General features: G+C 47.7%; 6 protein-coding genes and 1 long non-coding RNA gene across 10 annotated transcripts; 4 read left to right on the top strand and 3 right to left on the bottom strand.

Moving 5' to 3' along the window:
* Positions 1 to 97: 97 nt before the first annotated feature.
* On the top strand, positions 98 to 2,854 carry LOC136186827 (protein SSUH2 homolog). 2 transcript variants are annotated; one of them, XM_065974301.1, is made up of 13 exons: positions 98 to 196; positions 254 to 487; positions 547 to 708; positions 761 to 1,187; positions 1,248 to 1,320; positions 1,369 to 1,498; positions 1,561 to 1,621; positions 1,681 to 1,805; positions 1,863 to 1,925; positions 1,971 to 2,074; positions 2,123 to 2,318; positions 2,367 to 2,471; positions 2,615 to 2,854. In XM_065974301.1, exons 4-13 carry the CDS (start codon positions 983 to 985, stop codon positions 2,759 to 2,761), a joined length of 1,209 nt encoding a protein of 402 aa, XP_065830373.1. In that variant the 5' UTR covers positions 98 to 196; positions 254 to 487; positions 547 to 708; positions 761 to 982; the 3' UTR covers positions 2,762 to 2,854. The 2 variants fall into 2 exon arrangements, with proteins under 2 accessions (XP_065830373.1, XP_065830372.1); XM_065974300.1 differs by having other exon boundaries at positions 153 to 215.
* LOC136186826 (NCK-interacting protein with SH3 domain-like) lies at positions 2,786 to 5,680 on the bottom strand. Its single transcript, XM_065974299.1, has 13 exons — positions 5,501 to 5,680; positions 5,366 to 5,455; positions 5,053 to 5,312; positions 4,593 to 4,988; positions 4,402 to 4,525; positions 4,150 to 4,347; positions 4,003 to 4,089; positions 3,813 to 3,951; positions 3,680 to 3,760; positions 3,499 to 3,627; positions 3,355 to 3,447; positions 3,138 to 3,304; positions 2,786 to 3,081 (listed from the first exon to the last, which is right to left on the bottom strand). Exons 1-13 carry the CDS (start codon positions 5,666 to 5,668, stop codon positions 2,872 to 2,874), a joined length of 2,142 nt encoding a protein of 713 aa, XP_065830371.1. The 5' UTR covers positions 5,669 to 5,680; the 3' UTR covers positions 2,786 to 2,871.
* Positions 5,681 to 5,700: 20 nt separating this feature from the next.
* On the top strand, positions 5,701 to 9,652 carry LOC136186825 (sortilin-like). Its single transcript, XM_065974298.1, has 24 exons — positions 5,701 to 5,987; positions 6,045 to 6,107; positions 6,169 to 6,257; positions 6,325 to 6,427; positions 6,481 to 6,633; positions 6,692 to 6,759; positions 6,817 to 6,878; positions 6,931 to 6,987; positions 7,045 to 7,127; positions 7,184 to 7,264; positions 7,325 to 7,382; positions 7,431 to 7,504; positions 7,569 to 7,644; positions 7,699 to 7,796; positions 7,856 to 7,964; positions 8,022 to 8,184; positions 8,241 to 8,428; positions 8,478 to 8,583; positions 8,642 to 8,716; positions 8,778 to 8,897; positions 8,963 to 9,086; positions 9,134 to 9,282; positions 9,341 to 9,407; positions 9,460 to 9,652. Exons 1-24 carry the CDS (start codon positions 5,787 to 5,789, stop codon positions 9,490 to 9,492), a joined length of 2,400 nt encoding a protein of 799 aa, XP_065830370.1. The 5' UTR covers positions 5,701 to 5,786; the 3' UTR covers positions 9,493 to 9,652.
* Positions 9,653 to 10,384: 732 nt separating this feature from the next.
* Positions 10,385 to 12,054, bottom strand: LOC136186828 (uncharacterized). 3 transcript variants are annotated; one of them, XR_010669769.1, is made up of 8 exons: positions 11,911 to 12,054; positions 11,736 to 11,842; positions 11,625 to 11,687; positions 11,432 to 11,568; positions 11,315 to 11,376; positions 11,149 to 11,256; positions 10,966 to 11,099; positions 10,385 to 10,896 (listed from the first exon to the last, which is right to left on the bottom strand). It is a non-coding gene; the product is annotated as an uncharacterized lncRNA (long non-coding RNA). The 3 variants fall into 3 exon arrangements; XR_010669768.1 differs by having other exon boundaries at positions 11,315 to 11,568; XR_010669770.1 differs by having other exon boundaries at positions 11,315 to 11,568; positions 11,736 to 11,863.
* A 217-nt stretch (positions 12,055 to 12,271) lies between these two features.
* Positions 12,272 to 17,230, bottom strand: LOC136186380 (leucine-rich repeats and immunoglobulin-like domains protein 1). The gene is made up of 19 exons (XM_065973694.1): positions 16,866 to 17,230; positions 16,377 to 16,448; positions 16,098 to 16,172; positions 15,974 to 16,039; positions 15,833 to 15,904; positions 15,698 to 15,769; positions 15,540 to 15,611; positions 15,413 to 15,484; positions 15,279 to 15,365; positions 15,136 to 15,210; positions 15,011 to 15,082; positions 14,880 to 14,951; positions 14,666 to 14,818; positions 14,533 to 14,604; positions 14,405 to 14,476; positions 14,176 to 14,336; positions 13,820 to 14,116; positions 13,120 to 13,695; positions 12,272 to 13,056 (listed from the first exon to the last, which is right to left on the bottom strand). The coding sequence occupies exons 1-19, from the start codon at positions 17,096 to 17,098 to the stop codon at positions 12,464 to 12,466; spliced, it is 2,964 nt and encodes a 987-aa protein (XP_065829766.1). The 5' UTR covers positions 17,099 to 17,230; the 3' UTR covers positions 12,272 to 12,463.
* Positions 17,231 to 17,469: 239 nt separating this feature from the next.
* LOC136186387 (G-patch domain and KOW motifs-containing protein-like) lies at positions 17,470 to 19,745 on the top strand. Its single transcript, XM_065973706.1, has 12 exons — positions 17,470 to 17,630; positions 17,678 to 17,838; positions 17,894 to 18,119; positions 18,182 to 18,317; positions 18,372 to 18,453; positions 18,510 to 18,571; positions 18,776 to 18,902; positions 18,948 to 18,984; positions 19,047 to 19,164; positions 19,234 to 19,303; positions 19,361 to 19,446; positions 19,511 to 19,745. Exons 1-12 carry the CDS (start codon positions 17,503 to 17,505, stop codon positions 19,649 to 19,651), a joined length of 1,374 nt encoding a protein of 457 aa, XP_065829778.1. The 5' UTR covers positions 17,470 to 17,502; the 3' UTR covers positions 19,652 to 19,745.
* Positions 19,746 to 20,011: 266 nt separating this feature from the next.
* On the top strand, positions 20,012 to 22,577 carry LOC136186389 (Krueppel-like factor 7). Its single transcript, XM_065973708.1, has one exon. It carries the CDS (start codon positions 20,999 to 21,001, stop codon positions 22,178 to 22,180), a length of 1,182 nt encoding a protein of 393 aa, XP_065829780.1. The 5' UTR covers positions 20,012 to 20,998; the 3' UTR covers positions 22,181 to 22,577.
* The last annotated feature ends 263 nt before the right edge of the window (positions 22,578 to 22,840 follow it).

Below are 22,840 nucleotides of genomic sequence, written 5' to 3' on the forward strand. Positions count from 1 at the left end.
ACGAATAGGTGTGACTTCTAAACGAAAAGGTGTGACTTTTTCGGCGCTGTCAGCAATTTATGATTATGCAAGGATGATGCAAAAGGCATCACGCAGCACGCGCGTGACCAAGATGGCGGATAAGATGGTGGACACGACCTCTTCGCGAGCGATAGGTTTATACCTGTTCATTCTTCTTGCCCGAGCAAAGAGCGACGTACAATACTTCGTTGATCGTACGTAAGCGGCAAAACATCACGCATCTCTGTTTTAGCTTCGAACGGCGCCGATTCCAACCCGGGAACGATGGAAAAGCTACTTCAATCGCTACAGAAAGCCCCCAAGATGCCGTTCGAATGGCGAATAACTCGCCAGGAGGCGTCAACGTGATGCTGAAAAAGGAAAATTACGATTTCGCGACTAACTTTGACCAGCGAAGACTCGAGAAATCGCCCATAAGGTAGCGAAACGAGGAAGCTTAGCCCCTTTTTTGAGATATCTATACGAGGTATGGTGCTTATTGTCAATTTTTTGGCTGGAAAACTTATTTCATCGTCCGTTTTTCAGAAATTGAGCCTAATGTCTATAAGATATGAGTGTGTTGCGTTTGGGAGAATCTTATTCTTCTGCGAAGGCGAATTTGAAAAGTTTGAATTTGACGGGAATTTGACATGAGGTTTGGGAACGTGTTCGAATGAAAAAATGGAACTCTTCTACTACAATGATGAGGTAAAAAGGCGAGAGAAAAGATATATAAGAAGCAATAACGTTTTTTTGCTAGCCAATGATTTTGATGTTGGCTCGTCATTCCAATGGTAAAGGTCATTAATCCTACGACAGCTTATGCACTCGTGAGACACTCAGAAATGGTATCCAAAGAGAAGAATACATCCAAAAGCACGGTATAATACAATATCAAATAAAGGAGATTAATTAGATACCTCGTGACCGTAAATCCACATCCTGTTTTACACGTGACGCTATCCAACGATCAGATTGAGGCATGGCGACTCAGCCTCTCGTTCAAGGCCAGCAGACAGGCTACGGTGGAGCGCAAACGGCGCCCGTCGAAACGCCTTCCTTTCAAGGTGACGTCCCCGGCGAGGACGCGGCCGAAAATCCAAACGCGTCTGCTCCCCAACCTTCGGCACCTTCGGTCGACAAAATGGACGCCGTCGCCGGCTACGAAGGAATCGGATTCGACGCGAGTGAGTCGATGCGCGCTCCTCGCGCCTGCGAAGAGATAGAAGAGTGTTCTTTGCTTGCAGACGCCCCTCTTGCGCCCCCGCCCCCTTACTCGGCTGTGGAAGCGCCAAAGCCCGCACCCGAAGCGAACGTCAAGTCGGTTTGCCGTTCGCGTAAAAATAATCAAAACGAGGCTGTATTTAGTATACCGAAAGTGACCGAAGATCAAGCGAGACAGGCGTTGCTCGACCACGTGGCGCAGCACTGCTGCTACGGGAAGAAGCCCGCTCGCGATCTCGTCTTCAATAGCATTGCTCCGTCGAGTGCGTTTCACGTAAGGCATTCGTTTTCGTGGCGAGATTCGCGCCGTATCCTTTTTTTCATTTCACTTTTCAGTACACACTCGAGACTTTTGCTGAGGGTCGAGGCACTTCTTGGGCTATGGAGCCTTATACAGGTACTTTAGACGATTATGAAATTTTTGACGTCATCAACTTAATAGAAATTTGTCTTTAGGACAACCGATCGATGGACCGATGAATGGGCCACCACCACGTCCGTGGGATATTCAAGCACAGCCACTGGGCCTCTTTCAGGACGAAGTGAGATACATAGAAGTGCCACACACGGCCTCCGTCAAGGTGACAAATATAATGGTTCCATATTCGGCCTCTTTCAATTTTCTTTTCTTGTCTAAGCCATGCCATAATTGCTTTGCAACGGGCTGCATACGCTGCTATCATTGCTTTGGTCGTGGAAGGGTGAGACAACATGAAATATTGAACTGTGTTTCACCCTTGTCTTAGGTTCGTTGCAGTTCGTGCGGAGGTACTGGCCACAACTGGGTTCATCGTGACGGGCACAGACATCACGAGAGGTGCACGTGGTGTTTTGGATCAGGCAGGAAAAGGTTTGCCTATAATTTTACTTACTGGAGACTTATTGAATTTTTCTCAAGGTGTTCCACTTGCCACGGACATGGGCAAGTCGGCTGCCCCGTTTGTCACCGTGCCACTCAGCTTAAATGTTACATCAAGCTGACTATCACTTGGAAAAACCACAAGGCCGATCACGTCGTCGAACGCACGTCTCTTCCGCCAGAATTGATTACGCAGGCTCAGGGCCAGATGGCATTTAAAGACGATCAATTCAGGGTATGAAAAATGTCTACGTCATTTAATTCTTGTGATCGTATATTTTAGGTTGCTCCAATTATGAATTTTCCAGATCAGGCTGTGAACGAGGCATCGCAACAATTGGTGGCCAATCACGGATCCGCCTTCGCCCACGAAAGAATTCTGAGACAAGTAAGAGCCAGGAACTAGTTAATGTATGACGCTCAACGCCGCGCGTAAAGGCAGCATGTATCCCGCTTCTCTTACACAGTTACCTTAGACGTACTTAGAGGACTTCTCTTCAGTGCTCTCTTCCCCCCTCGTTTTTTTTCTAGCGTCACCAAGTGCGCATTGTTCCCGTTTCCGACGTTGCATACGCGTGGAATGGCCAGACGGGACGCTTCTGGGTGTACGGGTATGAGCACGCGGTCCACGCTCCCGACTATCCGCAGAAATGCTGCTGGGGATGCAGCATCCTTTAGAAAAACCCTAACCGCCGCGGCGAATGATTACCAAAACGCGTTTGCTGGCTGTCTTGTGTTTTTCAGCTACCAAAAAATTTTTTCGTAAGTTGGCGTTTACTCCCCTATCGCTAGACAAGCGTGCTGAGATCGAATAAGTGAGGAAAAGCCTTCGACAGGTTCGCGACGATTTCGTAGTCTGTAGCGTCGTCGGCGGAGTCGCGTTCCTCGCGATGTATCGCGTGGAAAGCGTCGACGATGTCGTCGATTCTGTGCTTGTGTTCGATGTAATTCGTGTTCTGTATTATACCTCTCAGAAGACGAAGATAGTGAGTCCGTCTCTAGAATAAATAATCGCGCTGACCATATGTATGTGTAATTCTTTTGGCATCGCTACTTTGTCTCCGAGGGAGAGATCGGATATTTGACGTACGGTTATGTCGATCAGGACCATCAGATCCGTCGTGAAAAATAATCCCGACGTCGTCGCGGAGGAGAAGATGTCGAGAAGAATTTTCAGAACGGAATTGGGAGACAACGGGAGAAAGAGAGCCACGGGATCATCTGCGCAAAAAGGTGCGTTTTGGGGAAAATTACGAATCTCGCGCGCGTACCCTCTCTATTGATCAGTATGAGAATTTTTTCACTAAATGCTTTCGCCGTTGGCCGAGCTCCCAGTACTTGCATGACAATATTTTCTAACGGATCTTTAAAAAAGTCAATGATATATTATCTAACTGAGTACGGAAATAATTTACTTTTAAAATGGACGTTGTACGAAAGGATCATATTCATAAACGCGTCCGGAATTTGCTCTTCCAAATCGCTCTCAGGCGGCGATTCAATATTGTCAAAGAGGAATTCGAGAAAGTTAGAATCCCAATGATCTAGCCCACCAGTAAAAAAGACAAACAAACACAGCAGATAGGAGTATAATACCGTAAAGCTGAAGAGGTGGTGCTTCCCCAGTTGACAAAACCATCGTGCAAACGAGAGCCGAATAGAGTGTCTTTTGAATATCTAATCGAGCGAACGTTTTCAAACTTTAGCGCTCTCATAACCTGTGCCTCACTTTCTAAATCGTCTCTGATATCGCGAGCCAATTCCATTGGCAGTAAAGACGCCAATAAAATTGATATGATTAAATGATCCAATTCGCACAAAGCCCCAAAGACCTTGAGTAGCAGAAGTCGAATAGGAGCTCTCGTTTCCTGCGCGAGAAACTTCCAGTCACTAATTTCCCGACCCCCCAAGACACGCACCATTTGATAATACGTCACAAGTGAGTCGACCGCTTCATAACCATCTCTTTGAACCATGAACGCAGACACAGAACGATCGGCATCCGACTGCGCAAATCCCAATTAGGAATTAAGTTAGTAAATAAATGATTTTTCCCCCCGTAGTACTAAGAGTGTGATGAGTTCTTCTAGGTATTCTACTATGACTGCGTAGTCATCGTAGAGTGCCCAGCTTCTTTGCTGGGAGTCGTCTTTGCAAGCTTTGAGTTCCGAGAAAATAATGTCCAATCGCTCTCGATCTTTAGAGCTGCCTCCTCCTTCTGCCGCCGCCGCCGCAGCAGCAGCTGACAGTTTGACTTTTCCGACCTGGGTTATACAAGAGTCAGATAACAAGAGAACGAATTCGATTATTTCTCCCACTTGGAGAAGTGCGAGCGATTTCATTATTGGATCTAGTGACGTAACCGTCCCAGGAAATTTTGCTCTTAGAAACGTCAGAACCGTTTCGGTGGCTAGAGCCGAATTATTGAAACTCATTCCAGTCCTGATGAAACACGCCATCACGTAGGAATTGTGGCAAAGTACACGTACTACTTAGTAAGTGAACCTACCTTTCTCTAACAAGATCGACCAATTCTCGACCCAAAGAAAAGTCTGGGCTGCATTCCCGGACTGCGACAGGTTCCAATTGTGGGACATCATCACGTGGCTCCTCTTCCTTGGCTATTGGTTTGTGTTCAACTAATGGCTCTTCTTTTTCTTCTTCTTTTTCTTCTTCTTTTTCTTCTTCTTTTTCTTCTTCTTCTTTTTCTTCTTCTTCTTTTTCTTCTTCTTCTTTTTCTTCTCGTTTCAGTGATGCAGTTCTACTCGGCGGATCGGGAGCTTTTCTCTTCACTCTCTTTTCTTCGCTGTCGCCATAGTGATCATCCAGCGGAGGTAAAACTGAATGAAAAGGAACGTCGAGACGCTTGCCGTCGCTTACGTCCTTCCGATACCCGACCAAAGCTCTGAAGTTAAAAAAATTTCATCCAGGGTGAGAGAACGTCATATTTTATTAATTAATTAAATTACCTCAACGCCGCTTTTTGCGCTTTTGTGTAGACCCCATTTGCAGCTACCGCCTCCTCGTGAATCTTCTCTATCGAATCGTCGATCTTTCGCAGGACGTCCGCTTGGGTCTCCTTCGTCGCTTCCGGTTTGGACGGAGTCGGACTCTTCGACTTCGATTTCGATTTCGCTCGAAGATATTTGGCCGGAATGAGACCGAGTCGACCGCTCGACGCGTGTCTTGCCGTCCACCATTCGGCGTCGTCTTTCGACACGACGAATACCTATAATTGGATGAAGACCAGTTGAAATAACAGCGAAAAACGACGACGATTACCTGGTCGCCTTTTTTCGACGTCAATTGGGTCGCTTTCGTGCCTTCGAAGTCGTATTTTACGACGAACGCCTCCTCGACTTCTTGAACTCGCTGCGGGACGATGACCGAGTGCAATACGACTTTTTGTTTTCTTACCTCGAGGTAATTTGCTGGCGCGAGTCCGTTTTCGCCGTCTTTGCAGCGCTCTACTTGCCACCAGTGTTTATTAGATGCGTCTAGAAGTCGATAGCGCTCGTTGGCAGTCAGATGCAATCCTCCCTGCACCGCAGCATCGGGAGAAAAGTCGTAAAGAGCTCGATACATGGCTAGTGTGTGCCCCCGGATTAGCTTTCTGTTTAGCGCACGGTGCTGAAGGATCTCAGAGCCTGACGTGGCTCCTAGGCATTGTTTCTCGTGTTGTAGTGTACTTGGCTGGCACGAAATGACGAGATCGATCGTGTACCTCGTCTTCCTCATCTCTTCAACTGTGTGCCTTGAGCTCTGGGAGCCCCAAGAGGACATGAACGTCATGTATCGGGACCCCAGCTCGAACGCGTTACGTCACGCCCGAAAGAGACGCTCGCTCGCCGAATCGCCTTCGTCTTCGTCGTGCCAACAAGACGCCCAAATCCCGACAGTGGACGTAATAATGCCCCTAGCAAAAACAAAAGCCCCCGCGAGCGCAGTCATTTCTCTTTAGTACACGCTCCAAAACGAAACGAATCGCGCCATCGAGATCAAATGGGTCGGAAAGGGAGGCGAAGTGAGACAATAAGAGCCAATCGAAATCGCTAGTAGGGAGAATTACGAATAAATACTTATAGAGCATTCTCGCGCTAACAACGCAAACTCAATCGTTGAATCTATTCGGCAGACAAATGCTCTTCGCAAATCCGTCTCGCTTGTGGAGATGGCAAGTTCTGGATCGATTCGTTATTAATTAATCAATCAAATAATTCATTAATTTTTTTAATTAATAGGGATAAGATTACGGGAAAGTTTGTGAATATGAGCGGAGTGATTCGCGGGGAGGCCATCTCGGATCCGGGCGGCATATTGCAGAGTCCCATTGATCCAGATTATGTGAGATTACATTCGTCTTATTCCGATTTTTTTGCAACTTTTTTTCTGACTAGGTTTTATTGATTGCGTTTAATCGGTCGAAGATGCACGTCTCTTACGACGGAGGCAAAATGTGGAAGGCTATCGATTTGAGTTTTAAAATTCGCGACGTGAAATTTCATCCGATCGATAAAGAATATGCGCTGGCATTATCATCTGACAAAAAGGTGCGAAGAAGATTTCACGGGGGCTATTATTAGACCGTAGACATTTTCCCTCTCTCAGCTTTACGTGAGTACTGAATTTGGACAAAGATGGGGAAAAATTAAGGACAACGTCGATGCGTTTTTCTGGTAAGGAATTGTAAACTATATCTGCTATTTGCAATTTCGGTGTCTTTTGTTTCCAAGGGATCAAACTGATACTAGTAGAAATGGAGATTATCACGCGTATGCGTCTGTTGATGTGACAGGTCAGTTGTTCATCTGTTCTATAGGGAATATGGATTGACTGGTTTTTTTAAGGTCGCACTGATGTGTACAAGTTCACTCTTCGCGAGGGTTCTGTACGAGAAACGAAAAGTAAAAAAATTGCTGTGTAAAATCAGGGCGATGTGTAATTTCTTTTACTATGATTAGCCATATTTGAAGGGATTTATAGATTTCTCGTTCTCGGGAAATTCATTCTTGTGTCGTCATCAGAAGACCAGAAACAGTTGCCCGTTAGAAGAGAATAAAAAATGAGAGTTCTCCTATTGGTCACATTTTCACAAATTAGGAATTGCGTGGTCTGAATGTTAGCGAAGATGGTGGATTGACTTGGAACAGAGGAAAACTTCCGGAATCGAAGCCAGGAGACGTATTTATTCATATATGTATACATATATAAAGCTAATTATAAATCGTTTTATGTGAACAGTACTATAAAATTCTGGATGCAACCAAAGGATTCATCATGATTCATATTGCCGCGAACAGTGGGTGTAATCGCGTTATCTCGTAAACTTCTTTTAGTTCGAGAATAGGTAAGAGCACGGGTACGTTGTACGCGTCGGACGGATCTGGCACTTACTTCAATCCCGTTCTCAAGAATCACTTGGTGCGTATGCAATAAAAATCCATTCTCAAGAGATCGTTTTATTTATTATTTCTTCTTAATTAAGCATGCCCACGGTGCATCGGATTTTTACAGAGTTTTTTCCATGGAGGGAACCTATATTAGTAGCATAGCAGCAAGCGGTGCGATTTAACGCCTATATATAGATATGCACGCAATATTGATTTTCTTTTCAGATCAAATTATTCAAACCGTGATAAGCTTTGATCGCGGCGGTCACTGGCAACATATTGCGGCAGATCCAGAGGAGTGTTCAAAGCAAGGGATTCAAGCGGTACGTTTTTTTTTTCTTTCTATATAACAGAGTGAGTCCAGCGATTTGGAATATATTAGACGGATTGCCAACTTCATCTGCACGGTTCTTACAGTCAGTCACAGGGCGTCCAATTTTCTCAGGGAATTTTAAGTAATTCCAAGGCTGCAGGAATAATTATTGCACACGGTGATTGAGATGTAATCGTTGAAGGCGCGCGTCTCATTCGCGCTTTTTTTTATAAAGGAAACTTGGGGAAGGGGTTGAAGTACACCGGCCTTGACATCTACATGACCCGCGATGGCGGATACACGTGGACTAAAGTATTAGACGGTCCGCATCGATACCAAATGGCCGACTCAGGAAGCCTGATTGCGGCTATTCCACATAAAGGGGGAACTGCCTTATAGTAAGAAAATCTTTGAAGCTTTATACGTATGTGTTTTTTTACGTACGTTCGAATAGTTATTCTATGGATTGGGGTGCGTGTTGGCAAAAGACGACGTTTACGTTGAGCAGCGGTTTTCACGTGACCGGTTTGCTGATTGAACCTTCTCTGAAGAGCCTGTCCACATCGGTTTGGGGTTACTTTGAATCCGACAACATGTGGAGAGTTTCTTTTGTCGATTTCAGCGCGCGAGCTAATAGGAAATGTAAGGGAGGGCCACGCTTAGTCTTAGTGGGAATGAGATCCTTCTGTAGGCACCCTTGACGACTATGATGTTTACACTCATCATATAAAGAATGATAAGAACGGATGCATCTTTGGTCATATTGAGAAATACCGTCGCAGGAAAAAGGACAGAATGTATATAGAGCAATAGAACGTGTGGATTTTTTGTCGCAAAAGTTGTGCTGCTCTTTAGTTGCTACAACGGAGCTGACTTTGATTCGTTTGTTTCGTCCCAAAAATGCTCTTGCACGCCAGAGGATTTTGAATGGTATGATATACGTTGATTGGGTTGACTTATTTTTGGTTGACCGTTTTTTTTTGTGTTCTAGTGATTATGGATACAAATGGGAAGACCAGTCATTCACCACATGCATCGAAGACGGAGACTTCAAAGTTGCAGCGAGAATGTACTGCAAGCCAAATCAACTCGTTTACAACAAAACGCGTGGGTAAGACGATCAAATAGATATTGAGTCTTATGTATGGAGACCGACGTTGAATATTCTGTTTGCAGCTATCGACGTATTCCTGGTGATAAGTGCCAGGGTGGCGTGCTAGATCAGTTCATTAGCACACAGACGGCACCTTGCTCTGGAAATCCGGGGCCAAAATCGAAACACAAAACGCCTTTACCTCCGGTATGTAATCCTTCAATGTCTTGATCTAACGCTATTGTGATGTTTAGGACACCACTAGTAATACGAAGGGGGGTTCGAAGGGGGGTTCGTCTGGCGGCAAAGTGGCGGCTGCGATTCTTATTCCATTGGCTTTAATTGTGATGGCAATCTGCGGGTTTTATGTATATAAGAAGTGCTACAAGCGTGGCGGAGAGAGGCACGTAACTACTCTTGTATTGTTTATGAGATGATAACTTGGGGGTCTTTTTGTGCAGGAAATATGACTACAAATATTCCATGCTTTCTCAGGGCGACGAGGACAAGTCCAATTTGCTTGATGACGTAAGAGAAGATGTAAACAATGTTGAATAAAACTCATCTGGTATTCTTTAAGCTTGATGACGATGACGATGAATTCAAAAGCTGAGAACTTGGGTATTATTGATTAATTTAGCGAGGTTAGTACATGGTCCCTGCATCTATCTTCCTGCACTCTTTCCTCGTCTGTGAGTAAAGCAATCGTCTGCTTTTTTCTCTCTCTTTGCCGTGTTTCTCCTTGTATACAATGTAGGTCACATGACTAGCTGTTTGGATTGTGACAACGCGCGCTACGACTTCGAAGAATTCCACACGAACAAGCGCGACGCCGCCGCTGAGCTCATGCTGAGCTCTCTCAGAGCGACAGTGACCCTTTCAGCGATCAGATTTTCTGACGAACGACTTGGAACTTGGAAGGGGCCCACAGATAGATCACAGTGCCTTCACGCCGCCGTTTCCTGTCCTGCTGCAGCTTTCTGGGACCCACAGTGACGGTAAGCGCACGTCTGTCATTCTCGCGTCTTTGCGGAGCCGCTTCACGCGTGCTTTCACGCAGGAAAACTGATCGACGGGAAAGATGGCGACCATTTTTGCGGCGTCGATTACGGCGTAGCCACGTGCACCGCCAAGAACGGCGAAGCGAATTCAAGATCCTCCTTGAAATCGTCGACTTTAGCAAAGTCTCTCTCGTCAAGATCGTGAGTAATGTCACACCACCTTTCTTTACCCGATTTTCTAGTTTTAGTTTTATTAGTGGACGAAGGTTCCATGGACTCCAACGAAAGCGAAGCGAAGACTGTGCATGAATTAGATACAGTAATGGATAGATAGAATACTGTAGGCGCACAACAGGATCACGCCGTCTCGTGCTGTGTTCACGCGCAGTAGTGTAGGTAGCGTAGGTTAGTTAGGCTAAGTAGGTAGGTAGAGGTTAGTTAGGGCATCGGCGGGGTGGTGCACCCCGCGCGCGCTGCCGCCGCCATGGAGAAAAGGGTAGAGTATAGACATTTTATTTCAATAAAAAAGAAAAAAGAAACAGCCTTTCCCCTCTCTCTCAGCGCGGGTAGTTTTTTGTTGACGGGGTCGTGCCCAGGACCCCGGAGCAGTTTTTGTTGACGGGGTCCTGCTCAGGACCCCGGAGCAGTTTTCTTTGACGGAGGTCGTGCTCAGGACCTCTCTTTGGATGCAGTTTTTTTGTGGAGGTCATACCCAGGACCCCCAAGTTCACCTGTCCACAAAAGAAGCTGTAAGTGAGAATTGAGGTACATAAGAGTACAGAGCACCTGGTAGTGTTCTTCAGGAAAAGAAATCATTCCTGGGTTGAAGGACAGATCAGCAAAAAGCGCCCTCCAATGCCTCGTTGTTGTCAATACTGTACCGCCGGCTTATTCATGTAGTACAAGCTGCCATTTGGAGGCAGAGAGTTGACTTGCTCAAGCATTAGATACCTGGTCTCAGTTACTGTGGAACCAATGAGATCTCCGCAATCGCGAGTGTAACTTCGAAGCATGATCTAAGTTCAACAGAAAAACAACGAGAAGAGTAGGAGAGAAAAGAACTAGCGTGGAATATCGTAGTTTACCTGTAGGGAAAACACGTAGAGTAGGTCCGTGGTCTACACAGAAACGCGGCAGAAATCCATGATGCCTCGTTTCTTTCCTTCGAGTGAAAATTAAAAAAGAGGTTGATGACTCGACGAGCACAAATGAATAACGCCTAAATTCAATGAACTATTAGACAGTTTTTCTCATGAGCACTACGCCACCTTCGGAATAGACTATAGCGAAAGCTTGACCCGTCGAACTGACGTCCATCCCGAAGCAGAACGTTCCCTCCGCAAGAACTTGGGATCGCATTGCAATAGCAGCCCAGTCTGTTAGGAAACGAACGCCACTAGATCAACGAGAGTCGGTTTCTTATTCTTTTATTACCTGCGACATGACGACCAGACGAGACGCGTAGGCTGGGACGAATTTTAGAAGAAATGGTTCAACTGGAAGCTGTGTGTAAAGAAAGAGCTTATAGAAATAAAAACAATGAAATGAAACCTGCACGGGTGCCATGGATTTCATGGTGCGAATGTCGTGCACCATCAACTGTCTTTCCGTCGATATCTGTCCCCATATCTGAGCGTAGTTATTGATCGATTGATTTCTTTAAAGATGAACTGTCTCTCAATGAAAACCTTGGAAGAAAAAAAAATGCCATTAGTGGACCACCGGCTCATTTTCTCCCCCCAACCTTTCCACTCGTTTGTCCACAGCACACGTGACGCAAAATTACTACCGGTTCGTCAAGAGAAACCTAAATTAATTAATTAATTAATTAAAAGTTGACGTGCCTTTTAGTGACTTTCGCCTTGATGACGTCAAAATCGAGGAGATTCTTCTCCCCCCGCGAAGAAACGATTTGCCTTCAGATATAATCAATCCACATCGAGATCCCTGTGCTCTGTCGAACTAAGAGAGAAAACAAATCGTCTAAAGGATACTTCGTCTAGCGTTCTAACCATTTCGTTCTTACTCACTTCAAAGCGAATTTGGGTATTCCCTGTTCTTCGATGCCTCGAATTGCACAGCACGACGAGTCCTCCTTCTTCCGACGGAAAAATCTGCGTTATTCCCTCGTTGCACGACGAGTTCTTCGCCCGTAGTAGGCCGTCGCGTGACCCTGCAATGGAAAGTGCTGTGCTCCGTTTACGAAGAGTCGAAACTTTGAGCTCTTAGCGCGCTGCGTGCCTACGTCACTCAGTACGTCACTCAAATAGCGCGGGAGAAGTGGCTATACAGTAGAGTAGAAATGATGGCCTTGGTGTAAGCCCACAATCAAGATGCCGCAGGAGAAGAGCGAGAGAAACGCGTGGCCGTTGTGTTTAGTCACGTGACACATTTTAGCATTAATTAAGAGAAATAAAGAAAAATAACGTCCGGACCATATGGTCCCGGACCCCACCCCTACAATTAAACACAACCGAACCTACCGTACAAGCAAGCGCACAGCGCTCACATCAAAGTACTATCTACAAAAATCATAGAATTAGTATGTACAAAAAACCGTGAACGGTATCGTCCACGTTTATCCTAATCTACATCACTATCTGAATCTAGGGAAGCGGCCCGTTTTTTCTTAACAGGAACTGCCCTAAACGTCCCGTCCGCTCCAATTACAACCATTGGAATAATCCCTCCCTCAGACTTCCCCAACACACCATCCCCTTTACCGTTCTGAGACGGAGCCGGCGGCACTGCCGGTGGCGGTGGCAGCGGCGGCAGAGGCAGCACCGAAGTCTGATTAGAAGCAGCGGCGTGTCCATTAGTCGGTCGAACATTCGAGACGGTGGTTGTGGTGCCAGATGAAGATGACGGCTCAACAGTCGGGATCACTCCGTTCGTCACGTACACGCGCACGGGAAGCCGGCCCGAGCCTGAGCTTCCGCCGTCCGCATCAGGGGTTGGAGCGCGTACGGCGAACGTCCCATTTACCGCTCGGCTTCGCTGCGTCGTGACGGCAGCTTTTCCCTGCTCCGCTTTTCGTTGCCTGGCGAGGCGACGACTTTGACGCTTCCTCCTCCATCTCACGGCAACAAAGAGTATGGTCCAGAGAGCTGTGGCGAAGACGACGCCGCAGACGAGAGATAAGGCAATCCACAAGGTAAGCGCGCCATCTTGACTTTCTTTACGGGGGAAAAACACGAGTCAATGCGACGTAAAAGGAAACCGAAAGTTTACTCAAGTACCTGTAGGAAGTCCGTTCCCTGAAGTCGGGCCAGGGCCATCAGAAGGATCTACTGTCAAGCGAAAACGCTGCACCACAATTCTCGTCTTCTCCTGAATGTGACATTCGTATGAGCCGCCGTCGGACGGTCGCACCTCTTCGAAAACGAGCCAATGAGCTTCTTCGGTCAAGCGACGACGTTGGCTGTTCGTCACCAGCCTGTTGTCTTTGTACCACGTCCTCGGACCTGCATTCGGTAGATTACAGTTGAGGATGAGAGATTTTCCGCTGGGAACGTTAAGGTCGGGACTCGATCTGACGTCTTTGTCTAACACGGTCAGCGTCACGTTGACGGCAATTTTGCCGACTCTGTTGGAAGCGATGCAGGCGAAGACGCCCTCGTCTGCCTTGGTGACGTCTTTTATGACGACTCCTACGTCCTCCATCACGTCCAACCTCTCGAAAATGTTATGATTCTTTTTGAAAATTTTGTAGTCGATGTCGGGACGGGGTAACCCAGCGGCTTGACATTCCATCTTGAAGGTCCCCAAATTGCCGACAACACCGTCAACCGGCTTCAAGGTAAAATAAGGAAAAACTAAAAAAAAAAAACGATGTTATCATTTTAGGGGACATCTACGCGGAGAAGGAACTAATAAACGATTCAATTAATAATAAATACATCTACACTTATTTTGTCCCGCTTTTTTTCCCCCACTCACTATTGGCCGTCACTTTCGCTGGATTGGATGTGACTCGTCCGTGCAAGTTCTCCGCTATGCACGTGTAGTTTCCCTCGTTCTTCACACTGGTCTCGAGTATGACGAGATGAGAGAGGGTTCCGTTCGACAACACCACCGTTCCCGGATGACTGTCATTCGTGATTATTTTGTCCCCTTTTGCCCACTCAAAACGAATGGGTCCGTCCGTGTCACTCGTCGCCTCGCACGTGAGCGTCGTGCTCTCATTCACTATGGCATTCGTCGACGCGGGATGACTAGTAATGACTGGAAAGCCATCTTAGGAGGAAAAAGGAATTGCGACTAATCGAATTGATTACGTTCTCAATTAGCATTACCGCAGGTGAAGTCGTCTCGAGTCAAATTCATTATTCCAACGCCGACGTGCAATCCCCGACCGCAGAGTCCGTTCACGCTCGCGTCGAATCGTCGGCGCGCGATCCACGACGGGAACCAGGCGAGATGGCAATCGCAGCGAAAGTGCGACGAAATTAGATAGCTAAACACAACCCAGACGAATCCCAAATCAAATCAGAACCATTATGCGATGCTATCTTATTATCTTACATGTCTTTGAGATGGGCGAGGTATTCCAAGGCGTTCTCTTGAATTGCGCTGATGGGATTGCGTCTCAGGTCCCTTAGAGTACACAAATGAAAAAACGAAATCGCATGATTTTCTTGTGTCTCTCTTACAGCGTTCTCAAATTGTTGAGACCGTGAAAGGTTTCCTTATGGATGGCGTCAATGCGGTTGTACGATAAGTTCCTAATAAAGACCAGAAATAATGAAAGAGCGATTGGATAGGACTTTTTTTAGGTGAACGTACAGACTCGTCAAATTTTTCGCGCCGACAAAAAACGTGGCCGTGATGTGAACGCTCCACGTGATTCGATTGTGACTCAGATCGAGTTGGACGAGTCGGCCCATGGGATGGAACGGTTCCCCGGCAATAGTATCAATTTCGTTGTGCGAGACGGATCTTAATTTAAAAAAAAAGGAATGAGGTCAATGAAAATCCATGACCTGCTAAGCCCGCGTACAAGGTAGTCACGTTCGCCAATCCAACGAACATATCCTCGCGAATAGACGTGATTTTGTTCGAGCTCAAATCACTAAAAAGAAATGACACGGTCACGAATTATTCCTCACACGTGACGAACTCGGGGCTCACAGGTTTCTTAGATATTTCATATGCTTGAAGATGGACACGCTGATTGTGTTAATCAAATTGTGGCTTATATTCCTAGGAATATTTTAGTAACACTGATTATTCTCTGTAGGAAAATTGTCCTTTACAGGCTCGTGGCTGATTCTAGTCCGAATAGGAAAGCCCCGTCGGTAATTTCCGTAATCAAATTTTGCCCGAGATGTCTAAATCAATTCTCAATTGTTAGCTGGCACTTTGAACCGAATCAAGATATTAATTAATTAATCCTTACACTTCCTTTATGTGAGGATTCTTTTGTGCCTTTCGGGAAAAAAAGCCGCCATCTTCGACGCTCTTAATTTTATTCTTTCTGAGATTTCTAAGCAGAAAACATCGAGGGTGGCTCGGCGCACTTTGGCAACGTACATGACGCGTAGCTTATGAAAGCCATAAAACATGGGAAACTTAACAGTCGTCAGCTCATTATTAGACAAATCCCTACGAAACGCAATGCAAGAACGAAGTAGTCAGAAAACCCCCAAGACCAACTCACAGCATCTCCAAATTCGTTAGCGGCACAGTAGCCGTGATATTCCACGCGGTAAGCCCGTTCCGCGCCAAACGCCTTTTAATTAAAAAAAGAGCAATTTGTCAGTCAACCGGCCAATCAAGAGCGAAGAAAACAAAGCGCTAGCGCGTACGACAACTCACAGCCGCTCCAAACTGGATAAATATTGAAAAGAACCATCCGTTATAGTCTCGATGCCGTTCCGACTCAATTGCCTAGAGTAGACGCGATATCGCGCGCGCGCGCAAGAAAACCCCCGCGCGCGCAGTCCCACTTACAGAACAACGAGGGAATTGTTTCGAGGAAACGAATCCGCCAATAACTCTTCGATAACATTTTCTTTGAGATCCCTATCAGAGGCGCGACGGCGAGTGTTATTCAAATCACGAAGCCCCCCCTCCCCAACAACGAGTGCTCACAGGAAAGTCAATCGTGGCAGGTGTCTGATTGACGCTGCCGAAATCGTGTCGATTTGATTCCCGGAACTAGCGCGGATGTCATGAGTCAAGGCTTCGACTTTTAGGATATTAGGGGGTCTCTCACAGAGTCAACTTCTCGAGAAGCGCGTTCTTCGACGTGAAGACGGGCATCGACGTTAGTGCGTTATCGGCGAGATTTCTATATATTAGACGGGCGAGGAAAACAAGTGTTAGACGTCTACTACCCCCTTTCGTTTCGTGTCAACAAACACGAGTCTGGGCAAACAACGCGCCTAAAAGCGCCCATTAGTCGCGCGCGCGCGGACGACAATCGCGTACCAGACGCAGGAACGAACAATTAGGGCAAAGAGGACTTCGAAATGACGCGATCGCGCGCGCTTACAGTTCTCGTAGATTTCGTAGGCCACCGAAGGCATCCGGATCGAGTCGAACGATCGCGTTTCCTTTCAAGTTCCTTTCGAAAGAGAGAAGGATATACACATTTGTAATAATAGAGACTTGACGTCGGGGAACGGCACGCGGGACGCTGGGGGGGAGGGACACGTTGTTTCGTCTGTTCGCGAGCGATCGTGCGTCGCGTGGCGCGATCTCTCGATTCTCTTCGAAGTCGGCCGCCGCCGCAAAGCATCCATTTCATTGACGAAAGAGCGACAAACGAGCAATCGTTGGGGAATGAAAAGCACGTACGACAAAAAGGAACGATCGCGCTGCTTCGCGCTAGCGTACAAAAGCGGGTTTTTTTCCCCCCTTCTCCCACGCACGCAAAATCGCGCTCTCTCTAATAAATAAGTAACACCGCGATGGCTAGACGTGTGTATACGTTCGCGCAAAACGACCGTCTGGGATTCGACTAGGTGCGCGGATCGCTTACAGAACGCGAGTGCCCGGCGGCAAATTCGCTGGCAGGCGGACGAGATCCATATTGGAACAGTCGACAGTCGAATCCCGGCATTTGCATCCCGCGTCGGTCGGACACGCGGCGGCGGCGGCGGCGACAGGGACGGCTTCGGTCGACGCGGCGGCGACGAAGACGAGAAGGACGCGGAGTAGCATTTCAACTCGGTCGCGGTTCCATGGTGAAGTGCGAGGCTTTAGAGTGCTCATCCTCACTGGATTTAGCGCGTTTGGCGTAACCGTCTTAGTGAACAATGTCAACCGACGACTAAATAAGGTTATATTGATCTAATATCGCGCGAAGCCAAGTCGTCGGAGTGAAGAGAACGCACTGCCTGCGACGGTGATCACGCTTTCGCCTAAGTATACTGCTTATTAGAGGGAACTCGTTCGTTGGTTCAATGCTAATTTGATTATGTCTCGTGGCCAATCTTCGTGTACCTCGTTAATATCGTCGCATTATGGCGTGCTGGTTATCAGATTTCGACAAAGTCGGTCAGTTCACTCTATGTGCATTAACGCCACAGAAGCGCTAGAAATTCCGTCAAAGGGCGCGATAGCCGAAGGGAAGAAAGTGTCACGTGCTACTCCGGGAAAGCAAACCACCCGGATATATGGAAAGCAAACTAAGCTTTAGCTTCGCTAAAAAGGCAACCAAGCGAGCATTCGACAGTCGGCCGAAACCCAGCGATGCTTCTGATAAAGACTACGTTATCTCGGTTGCTGGAGAAACCGTCGAAAGGTAGATACAAAGACGTTATTGTCTTCCCAGCCAGCTATCGTCCATAGTACGGCGCCAAAAAAAACGAAAAAGGAGTTCGTAATTCCAATGAAAGAAGGAGCGACCGGATCAGGCCTCACGGCGCGACTCAAACAGCTCAAAACGGGCGACGCGGTAAAACAAGACGGAACGGCAGAGGACAAAATGGCGGCGGAGGCCATACTAAAAGGCAAGTGGAAAAAAATAATAAAAAATTAATTTTTCGTCAATTGAATTTTAATTAGATTTGGAAAATTATAAAGCGAGTTTGGAAGGAGAGGCGGCGTCCGAAATGATCATACCTGTCGTAGCAGCCACAGATAGTGAAGATTTTCTAAAGGACGTGGCTTCGAGACCAGAGCAGAGCACAATGGATGACTATGATAGTATGCCTGTGTCACAATTCGGTGCCGCGCTCATGAGGGGCATGGGATGGTCAGAAGGAACGCCAATAGGATTAACTAATAAAGAGTAATAAATAAATAAATGGCGAGGATCTTTTCTTTTGATTTGGACGGCACTTTTTCGTTTAGGACTGTAAAGCCGATTGAGTTTGTTGCCAGGCAACCTGGACAGGGATTGGGTGCCGACTCAAAGGAAATGCTACAGAATGGAATAGATCCAAAGAAAAAGAGAAGACTAAAACCGGGAGAGAAGTCAGAAAAAAGAGTAAGATATAATGAATGACACGTGGATTCACGCCGCTGCTAATACCTTGTACAGTATAAGACGTACTATGATAAAGAAGGGAAAGTGAAACACGTGAAGGGTATAGATGAGAATCTAAGTGAAAGTCCACCGGATGGTAATATTCACGTACGCGCAACTCCTCTCCAATTTTCACTTTCTCCGCGCGCGCAGAGTTGAAAATCGGGGTTTACGTGGAAGTCGTATCCGGTTTCTACAAGGATTTTCACGGAAAGGTGGGCACCCCATTAGATGATCCATTAGCATTTAACCGCTTGAGGAACCAATTTGCCGTTACACGCGCTAACTAAAGTTAAACGGGCGGTCGGATCTTTTGAGTCGAGTCTCTCCTTTGGTAGACACGGCAACAAAATACGCTGGACTACCTCCGTTTAATTTCGTGTCGTACATGTAAACAGTCTGTTTCCTAAATTCTAAAGGTGGTCGCTCTTGACGAGGACACGGCGCACGCTGTCGTTCGAATGGCCGTCTCTGACAAACAGGTGAACGTGAGTCAGCACATGCTGGTTGTCGTGAGCGAAACCCAGTATCTAGAGTCGATGAAAGGTAAAGAGATTCTCGCCCTAATGACGTCACTGTATCCGTTGCTAGGCACAGATAGAGGAAAGAAGAAAGAGAGGAGAGAAAGGTGATATCTGTTCTCATTGTATAGTTGGTTTGGCGTGAGTCGTTCAATTGATTTGATTGAAGGGATTCTGCCGCCGATTCCGGTGATGACAGCGATGACGTTCAACCGTGGCTGACGCCCAATATTCGAGTTCGCGTCATCAGTAAGAGATACGTGAGAGGAAAGTATTACAATGAAAAGGTCAGAGTAGAAGAGGGAGGAGCTGCATAGATATATGCAGATTTATAGATACCCTTTTTGACTTACCAGGTTTCTATCATTGACGTCATCAGCGTAGACCGTTGTGTCTGCAAGACTGAAGATGGGATCTTGTTGGAAGGTCCTGACAGACGATGTTATCGCCACGTGTCCAGTCATACCATTGTTTTCTATGTAGATGTACCGCAGAAGGTGTTGGAAACCGTCGTTCCTCGACAGACAAACGCCGTCGTTTCTATTGTAGAGGGGAAATATAAAGGCCACGTAAGGGAAACGCGATCTTTTTTTGTTTACGAGTATTACGCCTTTTTCTCTCTGTCTCGCGCAGCTAGGGAAAGTCGTCGAACGAGACAAGGCGAAATGCCGCGCTCAAGTCCAACTCCTTCGCAATCAGAGCAAAGTCGTTCGTTTGGACTACGGTCAGATATCCGAATACATAGGCGACTTGGATCTAGAAGACGACTATTGATCGAAATAGACGTGCATTTTTTTTAGTTATGAAGAGATCGCTACTTTTTCCTTCCCTGATAACATGTACTTTCGGCATGGGCCATTTCTCACTATTGTGCTGACCGATGAGTAGCGGGGAAGTCTCGCGGTTGCCCATTAGCCACCTGCTCTCCATCTAAAAGCGCAAGGTAACTGGCTAAAGAGTAAGGCCACCAGCATTTTGGCTGTTGTGGTCACGCCCTTCTTCATTTGGCCACGAGAGAATTGAGCAGGAAGTAGAGAAGTGATGACATCAGAATCGATCTCCTTCTGTTTGTTTGATGGGGCAGAACCCGTATCCGATATCAGGACGCTTACCGCAGAAATGCGACGACAGGCGTTGGCCGAGCATTCCTCGCCGAAAATCGACTCAGCCCAGCCCAGGTGGTTCTCCTCCTCATTTCTATGTGTACAAAAGTCGTCGTCCGTTACGGAAGCTGCCACATCCTTGTCTGACTCCGCCTAGCGAGACCAACGCAACGCGTGGCAGCTAAAAATACACTAATGACTGAATTTGTACTCGAGTGAGATCACACTGGAACGACGCGTAGCACTGCTAGTCACGACGACCGATGACGACCGTTCCCGCTTTGCCCTTCGTATGACCTGTAAACGTTGCCAAGACGACGAGAAATTAAACCCTAATGCGCTGTGACAAGCGATAACGAGTTGGATTGTGATCCAGCGGGGGAGCGACGACATCGTTCGCGTCCGGAATCGATTGCACGCGCGAGAAAAGAATGCGAAAATCGAACGGAAAGGTCGTCTAGAGAACAATTGTCTCCTTGTTCGAGCTAGACTCGAAAAAACGCGGCTTGGTCGAGCATTCGAATTTAGAAAATATATGCGCGACCCAACGCCGTCGTAATAGAATTAGCGCGTTGGCTCGTTGTCGGCACTTTCTATTCGTCCTACGTTATCGATTACCTTACGATATATTAGCGATTTTTGATTCGGAGTTGGGCGTATCGCGGCCGTCGCCTCCCGCTCGTCGAAAAGCGGCCCCTTGTTTTCGTTTTCCGCCCATCGCAGCGCGTGCACGACGCCGCGGGGTCACCGAATCCGTGGGAAATCGCGGCTCGAGTCGGCACGTGAGCGCGCTTCGTGTTTGACAGAAGAATGTGTCAACAGCATGATAGCCTAAGTGGTCGTTTTGCAATGGGAACCAATAAGAGGGGGGCACGTGGGCGGGCAGAAGCAGTTGATCGCGAGTCGTGGATCGAGTTGCCCGCGCAATCAACATCTCCAACTGGCACAAGCTCCAGCTGAAATTGATCGGCCTCGCCACGATTCTCAACAGTCGACGAACGCGTTCGCTCCCGTCGATATGGATCAGACATGCATGCAGCCGCAGTCGCAGTCGCAGCAGCAGCAGCGAAACGACGAGTGGACCAGCGATCAACAGATCGCCAATCTCCTGCAAATGTTCGCCTTACAACAACAAACCCAATCGCCCGTGTCGACGACATCGCTAACACTAGCGCCGCCGTCACAGCCGCCGCCGCCACCGCCGCCGTCAAATTACTGCAACTACGGAAATCCTTACTCTGTTTATCCAACTGATTGCTGTTCGCAACAAAGCGGCAGCGGCTACGGCAACTATCATCAAACGACGACGGCACCACTGCCGCCACCGCCGCTCTATCACGAAACGACGAAGCTTCCGCCGCTTCCTCCATTGCTCTGCGAACCGTCTCAATATGGCACTTATTCGGCGCCGCAGCCGCCGCCGCCACTGCCGTCTTTCGATGCTTCCTTCATCGACGATTTTGGCACCGATCAAATCAACGAATTTCTCGACGTTACCGTCGAGAATTTGCCCGAGGTCCTACCCGATTTCGACATTGATGCCTATCTCGATGCAGCGGCGGCGGCCTCGTGCAACGGGCCTCCGTTGCTCGCCGATGCCGTCCTTCCAGGCGACAAGGCGACCAGCGACAGCGTGAAAACGGAAGAAACGACGCTCAAATCGTCGCCCTTGGGCGCGGCGTCTTCGTCATCGACGTCTTCGTCGGCGGCGAGCGCAACAAAGCCCGTGTCTTCGCGTCCCACGCGAAAGCGTCGACCTTCGGCAAGACGCGGATCGACGGGGAGTATGTCGCCCGGAACACCGTCGTCCGACGACGGTGCCAATAGCGATGGCGTGGCGGTAACGTCGCGCGCTCGCGGCGGCGGCGGCGGCTCGGGCAGCGAACCGAAGATTCATCGATGCGAGTATCCGGGATGCACGAAGACGTACACGAAGAGCAGTCACTTGAAAGCGCACTTGAGACGACACACGGGCGAGAAGCCGTTCGCGTGCACGTGGGAAGGCTGCGGTTGGCGCTTTTCGCGCTCCGACGAACTGGCACGACACAAGCGTTCGCATTCGGGAATCAAACCGTTTCAGTGCGGCGTTTGCGAGAAGCGCTTCTCGCGCAGCGATCACCTGTCAAAACACTTGAAGATACATCAGAGCGGACGATCGCGATCGCGCGGGGGCAGCAAGTCCGCCTCCTCCGCGAATTGAAGAAAGGAGTACAGCTGACAGACTTGGTCAATTGTCTAGAGGCGTTAGTGCTAAAGGGAGAGGAAATTTTATGAGCCGACGTAATCGAAACTCTTGTATATGATGCTGTGCACACACGTACTGTAGTAGAGAGTTCTCTTTTAGGGCAAAAAATTAGTTGAGATTATTTAAGGTGACCTATCCTTTTAGAATTTGTACCCGGTGCATGAAAACGACGACGACGACCACGAAGTTTTTACACTTCTTGCTTTATTACGAAATTTTGAAGTCTTGTTTTTTCTCTGTTGATTTTTATTTCTCTATACACCTGTTAGACTAAGGGGGGCTAGACTCCTCTTTTGTAGCGAAATAGATCTTCTCCAGCTCGCTGCGCTAGTGGGCCTGGAGTGAAACGAAACCATGCGTATGCGCGTTTCCTGCAGTGCGTGTTTCGATCGTCTGTCGCGCGCGCGCGCGCGCGCGGCGAGAAGAAGAAGCGTTCGCTAATTAGTCGTGGGCGCTCGTTTTTGCTCGCGGCTCATTCCGTGGTCGTTCTACGGTCAGACTGCGTCCAACTGTAGAAAGGAATCGCGTAAACACAACAGGATGCCACAGGACGTCGATCTAGACCGATATTCGCACGCTTCTCGTTTCGGACGCTGTTTCCGCGCGCTCCAGCAC

This window comes from Oscarella lobularis, chromosome 4, assembly GCF_947507565.1.
Source record: "Oscarella lobularis chromosome 4, ooOscLobu1.1, whole genome shotgun sequence".
Taxonomy (NCBI): domain Eukaryota; kingdom Metazoa; phylum Porifera; class Homoscleromorpha; order Homosclerophorida; family Oscarellidae; genus Oscarella; species Oscarella lobularis.

Bases quoted from the DNA above. Each gene is read 5' to 3' on its own strand.
- LOC136186827 (XM_065974301.1), top strand. From the start codon at position 983: ATGGCGACTCAGCCTCTCGTTCAAGGCCAGCAGACAGGCTACGGTGGA. The intron at 1,499-1,560 runs GTAAGGCATTCG...TTCACTTTTCAG, and splicing joins CTCCGTCGAGTGCGTTTCAC to TACACACTCGAGACTTTTGC. The intron at 1,926-1,970 runs GTGAGACAACAT...CCCTTGTCTTAG, and splicing joins ATTGCTTTGGTCGTGGAAGG to GTTCGTTGCAGTTCGTGCGG.
- LOC136186826 (XM_065974299.1), bottom strand. From the start codon at position 5,668: ATGTATCGAGCTCTTTACGACTTTTCTCCCGATGCTGCGGTGCAGGGA. The intron at 5,313-5,365 runs GTAATCGTCGTC...ATCCAATTATAG, and splicing joins CGTCGAAAAAAGGCGACCAG to GTATTCGTCGTGTCGAAAGA. The intron at 4,526-4,592 runs GTAGGTTCACTT...GTGTTTCATCAG, and splicing joins GTCGATCTTGTTAGAGAAAG to GACTGGAATGAGTTTCAATA.
- LOC136186825 (XM_065974298.1), top strand. From the start codon at position 5,787: ATGACGAGATCGATCGTGTACCTCGTCTTCCTCATCTCTTCAACTGTG. The intron at 6,760-6,816 runs GTAAGGAATTGT...TTTGTTTCCAAG, and splicing joins AACGTCGATGCGTTTTTCTG to GGATCAAACTGATACTAGTA. The intron at 8,429-8,477 runs GTAAGGGAGGGC...ATCCTTCTGTAG, and splicing joins CGCGCGAGCTAATAGGAAAT to GCACCCTTGACGACTATGAT.
- LOC136186380 (XM_065973694.1), bottom strand. From the start codon at position 17,098: ATGAGCACTCTAAAGCCTCGCACTTCACCATGGAACCGCGACCGAGTT. The intron at 16,040-16,097 runs GTGAGAGACCCC...CATCCGCGCTAG, and splicing joins CTTCTCGAGAAGTTGACTCT to TTCCGGGAATCAAATCGACA. The intron at 15,612-15,697 runs GTGAGTTGTCGT...TTTAATTAAAAG, and splicing joins TTATCCAGTTTGGAGCGGCT to GCGTTTGGCGCGGAACGGGC.
- LOC136186387 (XM_065973706.1), top strand. From the start codon at position 17,503: ATGGAAAGCAAACTAAGCTTTAGCTTCGCTAAAAAGGCAACCAAGCGA. The intron at 17,839-17,893 runs GCAAGTGGAAAA...AATTTTAATTAG, and splicing joins GGCGGAGGCCATACTAAAAG to ATTTGGAAAATTATAAAGCG. The intron at 18,572-18,775 runs GTGGGCACCCCA...TAAATTCTAAAG, and splicing joins ACAAGGATTTTCACGGAAAG to GTGGTCGCTCTTGACGAGGA.
- LOC136186389 (XM_065973708.1), top strand. From the start codon at position 20,999: ATGGATCAGACATGCATGCAGCCGCAGTCGCAGTCGCAGCAGCAGCAG.